The following is a 13,201-nucleotide window of genomic DNA, read 5'->3' on the forward strand; positions in this document are numbered from 1 at the left end:
ACTTGCCTGCTTCAAGTAGGCTTCAATTATACCACTGCCTAAGAAGAACATGGTAACCTGCCTCAGTGACTATTATCCAGTAGAGTGTATATCCACTGTGATGAAACATAGCAACTCCTGCCCGAGAAGCGAATTGGATCCGCTCCAGTTTGCCTACAGCAGCAACAGGTCGACAGCAGATGCCATCTCACTGGCTCTTCACTCAACACTGGAACATCTAGACAGCGAAGATGCATATCTCAGGATGCACTTTATTGACTACAGCTCAGCATTCAATAACCTTAACCCTCAAAACTAATCAATAAGCATAAAGCCTTTGGTCTCAATACTTCCTTGTGCAATCGGATCCTCAATTTCCTCACTTGCAGTTTGGATTGGCAACAACATCTCCTCCACAATCCTCATCAGCACAGGTGCACCACAAGGCTGTGTGCTTAACCCCCTGCTCTACTCACCTTACACTGTGTGGCTAGGCACAGCCCCAATGCCATATTCAAGTTTACTGACACACCACTGTCGTAGGCCGAATCAAAGGTTGCGACAAAACAGAATTTAGGAGGAAGTTTAAAAATCTGTCTGACTCTAGCCACAACAACAGCCTCTCACTCAATGTCAGCAAGACCAAGGAGCTGATTCTTCACTTCAGGAGGATGGAACCAGAAGTCCATGAGCTAGTCTTCATCGGAGGATCAGAGGTGGAGAGGTTCAGCAACTTTATATACCTCAGTGTTATTATTTCAGAGAAACTGTTCTGGGCCTAACACGTAAGTGTAATTATGAAGAAAGCACTGCAGTGCCTCCACTTCCTTAGACGTTTACGAATTCAGCATGACATCTAAAGCTCTGACGAACTTCTGTGGATGTGTGGTGGAGAGTATAACGACTGGCTGCATCACAGTCTGGTGTGGAACACCAAAGCCCTCCAACTGAAAATTCCACAAAATGTAGTGGGTATGGCCCAGTCTACAATGGGTAAAGCCTCTCCACCACTGAGCACATCTACACAAAACAGGAAAGCAGCATCTATCATCAGGGACCCCCACCACCCAGGACATGCTGGCTTTTCACTGTTGCCTTCAAGATGAGGGTATGGGAGCCTCAAGACTCATCCACAGCTTACTACCCCATCAACAATCGGGCTCTTGAACCAAAGGGGATAACTATATTCAACTTCACTTGCCCCATCACTGAAATGTTCTCACAACTTATGGACTCACTTTTAGGGACTTTTCATCTCACATTCTCAATATTTACTGCTTACTTATTTATCATTATTATTTCTTTCTTTTTTATTTGCACAGTTTGTGTCTTTTGCACACAGGTTGGATGCCCAAGTTGGTGCACTGTGTCACCGACTGTACTGACTGTGTCAAGTAAACTTGAATATGGCATTGGGGCTGTGCCTAGCCACACAGTTGATTCTGTTATGGTTGTTGTTCTATTATGGATTCACTGAGTATGTCCACAAGAAAATGAATCTCACTGATGTGTATGGTGACATATATGCACTTTGACAATACATTTACTTTGAACTTTTAACTTTCTAAGAAATGACAAACTTGAAATCATGATATTGTTGCAACATTTTTGAGGCAACACTTTTGCCGTAGTTTGTAAAAGTAGCTGAGGATTTTTTTGTTAGTCGGACCACATTCAGAATTGGTTGCATTTGCAACAGCAACGGGGTCAAAAGCTTGCCATTCTCTTAACTGATCTTCGGGAAATCTATTATCTAAGAGACTGCACACACGTTGAATGAATCGAATAATAGGCACAATATTGACGTCAGAACTTATAGATGGAAACAGAGCTTTCACTTTGTCACTCCAACAGGTGCTATTGTCACTGTGACCGTATCTTGTTAACGTTTGTTTTTGTATACTGCAGGGCTTCAATTGCATTCAGACAGCTTTTCTGAAGGAATTTACAAAGAGATGCCAATCTTCTGAGACATCATTAAGGACAGTAATGCTGTCCAGTATTGTAGATTGGTCAAAACCTTCAGGCATAAATTAATATAATTTCAAAATTATATTAACATTATATCAAACTCTGGTTTGGCCACATCTGGAGTATCGCATACATTTCTGGTCGTCTCACTCCAGGAGGGATGTTGAGGCTTTGGAGAGGGTGCCGAAGAGGTTTACCAGGATGCTGCTTGGTTTAGAGGGCATGTGCTATAAGAGAGGTTGGATAAACTGGAGTTTTCCCTGAAGTGCCAGAGGCTGAGGATGAGATCTGATAAAGGGTTCAAAAGATTATGAAGACAGAGACAGAGTGGAGAGAGAGTATTTATTTCCCCAGGTTGAAATGGTTAATACCAGAGGGCATGCATTGAAGGTGAGAGGGATAGGTTCAAGAGAGGTGCGAAGGGTAAGCTTTATACTCAGCAAGTCATGGATGCCTGGAATGGCTCCCTGGTGAGGTGGTAGAAGCAAATACATTTGAGGCTTTTAAGAGTTGTTTGCATAGGCCCATGGATGTGAGGAAAATGGAGAGATATGGACATGGTGTCAGTAAGAGGGACTGGTGTGTGGGTGCTTTTGATTTGCTTTTTAGCTGGCTCAGCACAACATTGTGGGCTGAATGGTCTGTTCTTGTACCATACAATTCTATGTATATGTTTGGAAGAAAATTACAGAGGTGTTGCTATGAACACAAGAGCATTTCAGTTACTGTGTGGCCGTACACCCTGCAGCTTAGAGGGAACAGTATTCCTGTCCCCCACATTTGCTGCTCAACCCATTGAATTCCTCTGGCAGACATTTTGTTATTTGGTCCTGAATCATCCGCTCAAATTTTTCAACTCTTTCACTCAAAGTAATTTTCTCTCATACCCCATTAATTCACGTTATACCTTAAACTTCAAATGAACTGCACATTTTCCATACACCAGGGATACAACCTCAGTTTGTACAATCGTACCTCATCATTTAATACCAGGAATTCCAATTATCTCTGCTATAGTCCTCTATGACCATTAAACCTTCCCCAAAATATGGTGTCTTGAACTGCTCTGTGCCCTGGATGTGGTCCAACAAGGACCTAATCCATTCAGAAATTTGCTCCTACTCCAGTCCTCAGGGTACTGTTAAAGGTACAGAGAGAGTTTAGCAAAATGGTTCTGGGGCGCGGGGTTTTCCAGCAAGGCTAGCTGAAGGAAACTTGGATTGTACTCCTTGAGACAAAGGTGGTTCAGGTGCCTACTGAACGCCACAGATTTTGATAACGAATCTACTTCCACCCCCGAGCCTGGCAGCACTTTCCAAGCACCTGCCCCTCTCTCGGTAAAAGAAACTGGCCTTGTAAAGGGTGCTTCGAAAGAGGCTATACCTGTGGATGAGACCGACAACCAGAATAATGGTTGTCACTAGCTGGTGATGCAAGACCCCAAGTCAGAGATTTATTTAGGTGAAGAGGTAAGGGATGTCAGGGAGGAGGGGAGTATCGCATAACCCAGAGCAAAGAACACGACAGCACAGTACAGGCACTTCTGCCACCATTCTATAGATTTATTGAGTATGCCCACAAGAAAATGATTCTCAGATTTGCATATGGTGACATGTATGTTCTTTGATAATAAACTTTGACTTTGATCTTTGTTGTTTAGACCTTTTGATCTATTTTAAGATCAATCTAACTCTTCCCTTCTACAGAACGATTTGGGCCACAGGACCACAAGATATAGGAGCAGAATTAGGCCATTTGTCCCATTGTCTGCTCTTGCCGTTTCATCATGGTTGATCCATTTCCCTCTCAGCCTCAAACTCCTGTCTTCTCCTTGTGTCCCTTCATGCCCTGCCCAATCAAGAACCTATCAACCCGTCTTAATTTATACCCACTGACTTGGCCTCCACAGCCACCTGTGGCAAGGAATTCCACAGATTCACCACTCTCCGGTAAAGAAATTCCTCCTCTCCTCCATTCTAAATAGATATCCCTCTATTCTGAGGCTGTGTCCTCTGGTCTTAGACCCCCCCCACCCCCCAAACCACAGGAAACAACCTCCATGCATCCACTCTGTCAAGGCCTTTCCACATTCCGTAGGTTTCAATGAGGCCACCCCTTATTATTCTGAATTCCTTTTAATTAAAGTGGGCCTATTTTTAATCTAGCCAATGATAAGACCTGAAACTCATTTCACTCAAGAGAGGTGGAAGCTGAGATAATGAAGGAAAGGGAACTGGATAGGAAGTTGAAGGAAATAAAGTTGCAGGAAACACAGTGATAAAGCAGAGAATGGGACTGACTCTTTCCAAGACCAATATGTCCTTCCCTAAGGGGTTCTACCTGGAACTGCTCCGGGTGCACCCAGGAGTGATCTGATCAAAGTTCAAAGTAAATTTATTATCAAAATATGGACATGTCACCATATAAATTTGACTTACATGTGATATATACTGTGATTTCAGCAGAACAGAGGAATACTTTTCAGTGGCCACTCTGTTAGGTACACCTATCACTGTTCCCTCTAAGCCGAGTGGTTGCAAATACTGAAATGCTCCCACACACATAGCCTCTGTTGCCACACAGCTGAAATTTTCTTTTATACAATATTAATATAATTTTGAAATTACAGTACAATGCAAAAGTCTTAGGGAACCTAAATTTTTTATGTGGTTTCAGACGGTATGGCCTCCACAAAGCCCTGATCTCAACATTATTGACTCTGTCTGGGATTACCTGTAGAGACAGAAGCAAGTGAGACAGCCAAAGTCTGCAGAAGAACTGTGGCAAGTTCTCCAAGATGCTTGGAACAAACTACCAGCCGATTTTTTTATAAAACTTCAAGACAGTGGCTAAGGTAAGTGATGCAGTTTTAAAGGCAAAGGGTTGTCACACCAAATATTAATTTGATTTAGTTTTTTTTTTACTGTTCACTGCTCTTTATAGTAATTTTTTGACATATAGGATTTTTTCATTTCATTGTTTTTGCTTGACAGAATGTTGTTACATGTGCCCAAGACATTTGCACATAATTTTGAAATCTCTGAGAATGTAATTGTGAAATACCTTGTGTTTAATTAGGTGTTAATGAATATAATCCACAAATTTTCTGAATAATAAATGTACCACAACCTTTACTTTGAAACATTTTAGAGCTTCAAGGGATTTACATTGTCAGTGCTTCAAGTTACAACATTCTTACAAATTGTAACAATAACCACAGAATGGAAGCTGGTAGTTCATTGTTGATAAACTGTTAGTCAAAATATGCATATTATATATGGAAAACAATTAAAGTACCGCACATTTTTCAGGCTGCATTAAAACTTACTGCAATGGTTGGTCCATGCAGCTGTAAAAAAATTGGAGGGAACATTGACACCTGTACACCTGCTCATTAATACACATATCTAATCAGCTAATCATGAGGCTGCAACTTACTGCATGAAAGCATGAAGACAGGGTCAAGAGGTTCAGTTGTTGTTCAGACCAAATACCAGAATAGGGAAGAAATGTGATCTAAGTGACTTTGACTGTGGGATGACTGACGGTGCAGATGGGGTGATTTGAGTATCTCAGAAACTGCTGATCTTCTGGGATTTTCATGCACAACATTCTCTAGAATTTACAGAGAATGATGCGATACACATATAAAAACATCCAATGAGTGGCAGTTTTATGGGAGAAAATGCCTTGTTATCGAGAGAGGCCAGAGGAGAATGGCCAGACTAGTTCAAGTTTTTCAGGAAGGTGACAAATAAACATAAGTTACAACAGCGGTGTGCAGAAAAGCACCTCTGAAAGAGGTACCTAATAATGTGGCCGCTGAGTGTATATGTCATGATAAACTACCTTGAGATTCATTTTCTTGCAGACATTTACAGGAAAATAAAGAACTACATAGAATTTATGAATACCTGTACATAAAAAAGACTGACAAATATCCAATGTGCAAAAGAGGACAAATTGTGCAAATAATATATTAAAAAAGTAACTAAATAATACTGAGAATATAAATTGTAGAGTCCTTGAAAGTGAGTCTATACGCTGTGAAGTCTGTTCAGTGTTGAGGTGAGTGAAGTTATCCACACTGGTTCAGGAGGCTAATGACTGAAGGGCAATAACTGTTCCAAAACACACATTACAATGGTGGTGTGCAGAAGAGCATCTCTGAATGTACAATACGTTGAACCTTTAAGTGGATAGGCCGCAGTCACAATCATGCACAATAAAATGGTCACTGAGTGTATGGTTAAAGTCCACCTGAAGAAGATTGGGTACCTCAGATGGCTGAAGCAAAAGGTTGAAGATATCAGTGAACACTCTAGCCAGTTGATCAGCATGATTGTTAACTGCACAAATGTTTGTTCATAATCACGCTAAGCCTCTGGATACTAGTCATAAGAACATAAGAAATAGGAGCAGGAGTCGGCCATCTGGTCCATCGAGCCTGCTCTGCCATTCAATAAGATCATGGCTGATCTGACCATGAACTCATCTCCAGTTACCTGCCTTTTCCCCATAACCCTTAATTCCCCTACTGTGCAAAAATTTATCCAACCTTGTCTTATATATATTTACTGAGGTACCCTCCACTGCTTCATTGGGCAGAGAATTCCACAGATTCACCACTCCCTGGGAACGGTAGTTCCTCCCCCGAATCTTGAGGCTATGTCCCAGTGAAAACATCACAGGCGTGTCTGAAGCAAAGAGTAATGGAGGCAGAACATGCAAACACAAAGTACACAGAAACAGGCCCTTTGGCCTACCAAGTCTGCCAATCTAAATCAGTTCAATCTGTCAGCAAACAGTCCATATCCGTCCATTCCCTGTCTGTCCACTTGCTTGTCTACAATTGAGATTCAGATTTGTTTAACACAGGTACATAGAAACATACAGTAAAGAGCATTGTTTATATTTACAAGCAACACACCCCAGGATGTGCTGGGGACAACTTGCAAGTTTCAGTACACATTCCGGTGCCAACATAGCCTGCCCACCATGCCACTTAAACATTGCCATTGTTTCTGCTTCTCTCCTGGCAGCACTTTCCCCACACCTACCACTCTCTCTGTAAAAAGAAATCTGCCTTGTACATCCCCATTAAATGTTTTCCTCTCACCTTCAAAGTAAACTAGCAGTATGACCTAGGGTATCTGTCAATCCCAACTGGGAAAAAGCCTTTGAAAATTTACCCTGTCTATGATTCTCACAACTTTATAGAGTTCCATCAAGCCTCCCTTTTACCTCTGATATTTCAGGAAAAACAGCCCATATTTGTCCAGCCTCTCCTTATAACTCATTTGCTCTAATCCAGGCAGCATCCTGCTAAACCTTTTCTATACCCTCTCCAAAGCTTTCACATCCTTCCTGTAATGCCATGACCATAACTGTACACACTACTCCACAAATGGCCTAATCAAAGTTTTATGCAGAAAAGTTTTATACAAAACATGAAAGATTTATAATGCATTGTGCTTTCTTGGGTTTGACTTGAAAATGACCTACCAGCAAATTTACGGTGCAATTCATGCTGTAGTTCTGGTTCTCATCATTCATTACATTCCTGTAGTCCAGAAGCCTTTCCAGTAGGCCAGTTACCAAGGCAACAAAAGATTCACCTTGTCTTGCTAAATATTGGGATTGTACACAAAGCTCCAACAAGCTGCAAAAAAGAGGGCAAAGAAATGGAACAAATTAATTCACTTAATATAGCGCAGCAGGCCATTTGGCCCATCATGTCCATGCAGAGCATTTCAGTTAGTTGCATTCTCCCTCCCCATTTTCCGTTTTCCTCGAGCTCACCTGCTCGTCCAAACCCCTTATTTGCCATGCCTTCACTGGGGTAATTTACAATAACTAACTCATTTACTAGTGCTGCTTTGAAATCAGAACCACAAATATCAGTCAACATCCTCCAGGAATAGAACCGACCTTTGAAGAGCTGAGTGATATATGCAAAGTAACAAGCGATGTGCTTGAGGAACAACAGTAACGGGACGAATGGAATTGTTGACATTGCGGGACAGATTCGGATTAGCAATCCCTTTATTTATTTATTTACTATTGAGATAGAGTGCAGAGTACGTCCATCCTACACTTCAGCCTACCCACCTGGCAACTCCCGATTTAATCCTAGCCTAATCACGGGACAATTTACAATGACCAATTAACCTACCAACCGGCACGTCATTGGATTGTGGGAGGAAACCAGAGCACCTGTAGGAAACCCATGTGGCCACAGGGAGAATGTACAAACTCCTTACAGGAAATGGCGGGAATTGAACCTGGGTTCGGTGGTACAGTAAAGCGTGCTAACCACTACGCTACTGTGCTACACCATTTACATCAGGCAGTAGATACAATAGCTTGAAAGCATGTACCACTAAGCTCAAGATGAACTTCTATCCTGCTGTTAGACGACTGCTCAACAATCCCCTAGTATGAGAAGATAGACTGTTCACCTCACAATCCACACCTCCATGGCCCTTGCACCTTATTGTCTGCCTGTCTACACTTCCTCTGTGCTGTAACACTTTATTCCGCACTCAGCTATTGTTCAACCTCATACGACCTGAATGTAAATCTCATACTGCCTCAAAGTAATGAAGTGATCTATATGGATCAAGTTTTTCACTGTACCTCAGTACATGTGACAAGAGTAAACTAAATTTACCATTTTACCAATATTAGGGCTATGGGACATGTCCAGCAGGTCTCCAGCATTCCTTACCAATCAACACTTCTGCCAAACCCCGTCTTATTCTCACTTTCACATGATCCATCTCACAGGGCTGCCTACCTCAGAACCCATACCATCAGCTTCAGGAACAGTTGTTACCCTTCAACCATCAGGCTCTTGAAGCAAAGGGTATAACTTCATTCAACTTCACTCACCCATCACTGAACTGCTCCCATAACCTATGGACTCACTTCCAAGGACTCTTCATCTTATATTTATTGCATTTTTATTTATTATTATTATTCTTTCTTTTTTCTTTTGCACAGCACTGAATTTGTCAACATGGAACAGTACTGCAGTTTCCTTCCATATTCCAAAGACGTATCGGTTAGTAGGTTAATTGGTCATTGTAACTTGAGTTACAATGTGACTTGAGTAACGAGTTAACTTGATTAAGCTACGGTTAAATAGAGGGTTGCTGGGTGGTGTGACTCAGTGGGCCAGAAGAACCTAAGAGCAGGAGTCGTCCATCTGGCCCGTCGAGCCTGCTCTGCCATTCAATAAGATCATGGCTGATCTGGCCATGGACTCATCTTCATCTACCTGCCTTTTCTCCATAACACTTAATTCCCCTACTATACAAAAATCTATTCAACCTTGTCTTAAATATATTTACTGAGGTGGCCTCCACTGCTTCATTGGACAGAGAATTCCACAGATTCACCACTCTCTGGGAAAAACATTTTCTCCTCATCTCCATCCTAAATCTTCTCCCCAGAACCTTAAGGCTAGGTCCCCTAGTTCTAGTCTCACCTACCAGTGGAAACAACTTTCCTACCTCTATCTTATCTATCCCTTTCAAAAATTTATATGTTTCTATAAGATCTCATCACATTCTTCTGAATTCCAGCAGGTACAGTCCCAGACGACTCTATCTCTCCTTATAGTCTAACCCCCTCATCTCTGGAATCAACCTGGTAAACCTCCTCTGCACCACCTCCAAAGCCAGTATATCTTTCCTCAAGTAAGGAGCCCAGAACTGCATGCAGTGCTCCAGGTGCGGCCTCACCAGTGCCCTGTATAGCTGCAGCATAACCTCCCTGCTCTTCAATTCAATTCCTCTAGCGTTGAAGGCCAACATTCCATTTGCTGTATTGATAGCCTCTTGCACCTGCAAACCAACGCTTTGTGATTCATGCACAAGCACTCCCAAGTCCCTCTGCACAGCAGCATGCTGCAATTATTTTACCATTTAAATAACAATCTGCTGTTTCATTTCTCCTTCCAAAGGGCCTGTTCTGCACTGTATCTCTAAATAAAATAAGTGACTTATACAACTAATGTTATATCATAGGACTATAGCCCATGAGCAGCACAGACTCTTGAATAAAATCATTTAAGCACTTAATTGATAGACATCTTACAAGTTCCCTTATATTATCCTTTAGCTGAGCAAGTAAAATGTAGAGGCAAATAATTGGCTGTTCTCCTTAGAGCAGAGAACTTACAAGAAGGCAACATCAAGAATCAAGGGATTGGGGCTAAGCACAGATCAGCATTTCCCTTCTGAACGGTAGTGTAGGCGTAATGGTTTTCTCATGCTCCTGAGCTTATATTTCTTAAGCAATGGTGTGAGGCAACTTTGAATGATTAAGTGCGCACTAAGCAAATTTAACTTCTGGGCAATACATTGCTTCAAGGAAACTAGGTATTGTACCAGGGTTTCACATTATCAGACTCTCATCGCAGAAACACGCTAATATCTATGGTGGCAGGAATCCTAAATGTATAACAGAACTGCTGTTACTCAACTTGCTTGAAGACATTCAATGATTTATCAAGTAAAGAGAAACGAGGCAGAAATCCGATCTATCGGTGCAGGCCACAGGGAGTCAGTACAACTTTTATCCAATGCAAAAGCAGCAGATGCCAGAAAGTTCAAATTTTGATAACCCCTTCCAGCTCTACTCTTCCATAAATTCCATCCCTCCTGATCCTTCGAGGTCTTCATTCTCTTACTAGTTAGTCCCTCAGCCTACCTATTCCAATCTTTGTGGATTAAAGTTTAGGCAAAACTTTCTGATCTCATTGTTCAATTTTATTGCAAACTAATCAGAGATTTAGAGTGTTACTAAACCCCGTAGTGTTTAGGGTGATTATGGCATGGCCCATGTGGTGGGGTTCTTTGACGACCAATCTTGCTTTGTTGAGGCTGCAACATCTGTTGATCATCAGAATCAGAATCAGACATGGAAAACATTTTAAAAATCCATACGTTACAATGAGAAATATATAAAAATAAATATATAGTGTAAAAAGAGAGCAAAATAGTGGGGTAGTGTTTACTGGTTCATCAACCGTTTAGAAATGTGATGACAGAAGGGAAGAAGCTGTTTCTAAAACATTGACTGCATGTCTTCAGGCTCCTGTATATCCTCCTGAAGGTAGTAATGAGAAGAGGGCGTGCCCTGGGTGAAATATTGGGCAGAGTCCACTACTTTCTGCAGCTTCTTACATGTCTCAGTCATCAGAATTAGTACAGACTCAATGGGCTGAGTGGCCTCATGTGCCAATATAAAACTTCCCTTTAAAATATTTCAGCAAAAGTGAATTTCTGCAGTGAAATTAAATAATGACATGCTTTATTACATTTTCTGCAAGACCATGGAAATTAATCTAAAGGTTAATTCTTTTTTAAAATAAAAAATGCACTTTATGGCAGCAAAGGCACCCAATTAAAAATTCTCCCTCCAGTGGAAACTTTTTAATCATTATTTATACACGCCTGTCAAAATAACATTTAGAAACATTGTCAGGGCAGTTTTCTTGACAGCAGTGGTGTTGCCTCCCATGTAGACTGTGGACTCTGTGTCAATTTCACTACCCTTCTCTCAATGTCAGCAAGACCCAGGAGCTGATCATTGACTGCAGGAGGAGGAAACTGGAGGTCCACGAGCCTGTTCACATGGGAGGATCAGAGGTGGAGAGTGCCAGCAACTTTAAATTCCTCAGTGCTATTATTGCAGAAGCCCAGCACGTAAGAGGAACCCATTCCTCTTCATTGAGCCATACCACCCAGCACTACTTATTCAACCCCAGCCTAATCACAGAATAATTTACCAATTAATCTACTAACCAGTACATCTTTGGACTATGAGAGGACGCTAGACACAAGTTCAATTATGAAGAAAGTATGGTAGCCCCTCAACATTCTTAGAAGTTTGCGAAGATTCAGCATGACATCTAAAACTTATATAGATGTGTGGTGTGGCTGGTTGTATCTTAGCCTGGTGTGGAAACACCACTGTCCTTGAATGGAAAAGCCTACAAAAAGTCGTGGTTACAGCCCAGTCCATCAAGGGTAAAGTCCTTCCCACCAGTGAGGCGATGTAGAGATGTACCTAATGAATAGGCCGCTGATTGTATTTCTTCATTTTCCTGTAAATGCCTGCAAGACCATAAATCTCAGGATAGTATATGGTGACATCAATATACTTTGATAATACTGTACATTTACTTGGAATAATCAACCTACATCTTCTGAAAGAGGGTCTTGTACTGTTCATCTCCTCGACCACCTTCCACTTCATGGTCCAGATTTTTGATAATTTCATCCTCGAACTGGAAAAAGAACAGAGAGGGTGAAGTGAGGAGAGGTTTACAAACAATTTCAGCAAAGCTGATGTCACAGGCAGTGCCCCGGTTGTATGACATCTTTGTTTCTTGTGGACAGTTCGCAATATGGATAATTTTGAACCTGGTGATATTGATCCGAGGTTCTCTGGAACTCCAGAATAAGGCGTGAAAGTTGGTGGTTACAGCTGTTTTAATAAGTATTACAAGAACAAGAGTTCCCCTGAGAGCTCCGGTTTCCTCTGGTCAGTAGGTTAATTAGTAAATTGTCCTGTTAGATAGGTAGGATGCTGGTTGCTGTGGCTTATTGGTCTGGAAGGGTCTATTCCCTACTGCATTAGAGATCGGGATCTCATTGAAACCTATCGAATGTTGAAAGGCCTTGACAGAGTGGATGTGGGGAGGATGTTTCCTGTGGTGGGGCAGTCTAGGGTAAGAGAACACAGCCTCAAAATAGACGGGCATCCATTTAGAGATGGATGCACTTACCAGGGGGTGGTGAATCTGTGGAATTCATTGCCACAGATGGCTGTGGAGGTCAAGTCTTTAGATATACAAGGCAAAGGTGTTGTAACCAAGATTCTTGGTTAGTCAGGGCATGAAGGGTTGCGGGGAGAAGGCAGGAGACTGGAGCTGAGAGAGAAATGAATCAGCCATGATGAAATGACAGAACAGACTCGATGGGCCAAATGGCCTAATTCTGCTCCTATGTCTCATGGTCTTATGGTCTTAAAAATAAATATATAGAATAAATAAAAAACAAAGCATAAACAAGGAAAAGACAAAGAAAGAGAAGTTGTACTCATCTCACACTCAGACTACAGATAAGTAAAATTATAGTGATAACAATTGACCAATAAAACTCTGATCTCTAATCTCCGCAGCCTTGTGGCTATACCCACTCATGGGGAAGGCTTTGGGAGTAAACCCTGAGGGAAA

At 41.6% G+C, this 13,201-nt stretch overlaps 1 protein-coding gene across 1 annotated transcript in view; it reads right to left on the reverse strand.

Annotated features, from left to right (window-relative positions):
* LOC140726138 (dedicator of cytokinesis protein 2-like) overlaps window positions 1-13,201 on the reverse strand; it is a 1,234,790-nt gene that overhangs the window by 164,759 nt on the left and 1,056,830 nt on the right. Inside the window, exons 34-35 of the mRNA XM_073042110.1 lie at window positions 12,165-12,250; window positions 7,456-7,612 (exon numbers count right to left, since the gene is read on the reverse strand). Coding sequence (XP_072898211.1) covers window positions 7,456-7,612; window positions 12,165-12,250 — 243 coding nt within the window. The remainder of the gene's footprint in view (window positions 1-7,455; window positions 7,613-12,164; window positions 12,251-13,201) is intronic.

This window comes from Hemitrygon akajei, chromosome 4, assembly GCF_048418815.1.
Source record: "Hemitrygon akajei chromosome 4, sHemAka1.3, whole genome shotgun sequence".
In the NCBI taxonomy this organism is placed as follows: Eukaryota; Metazoa; Chordata; class Chondrichthyes; order Myliobatiformes; family Dasyatidae; genus Hemitrygon; species Hemitrygon akajei.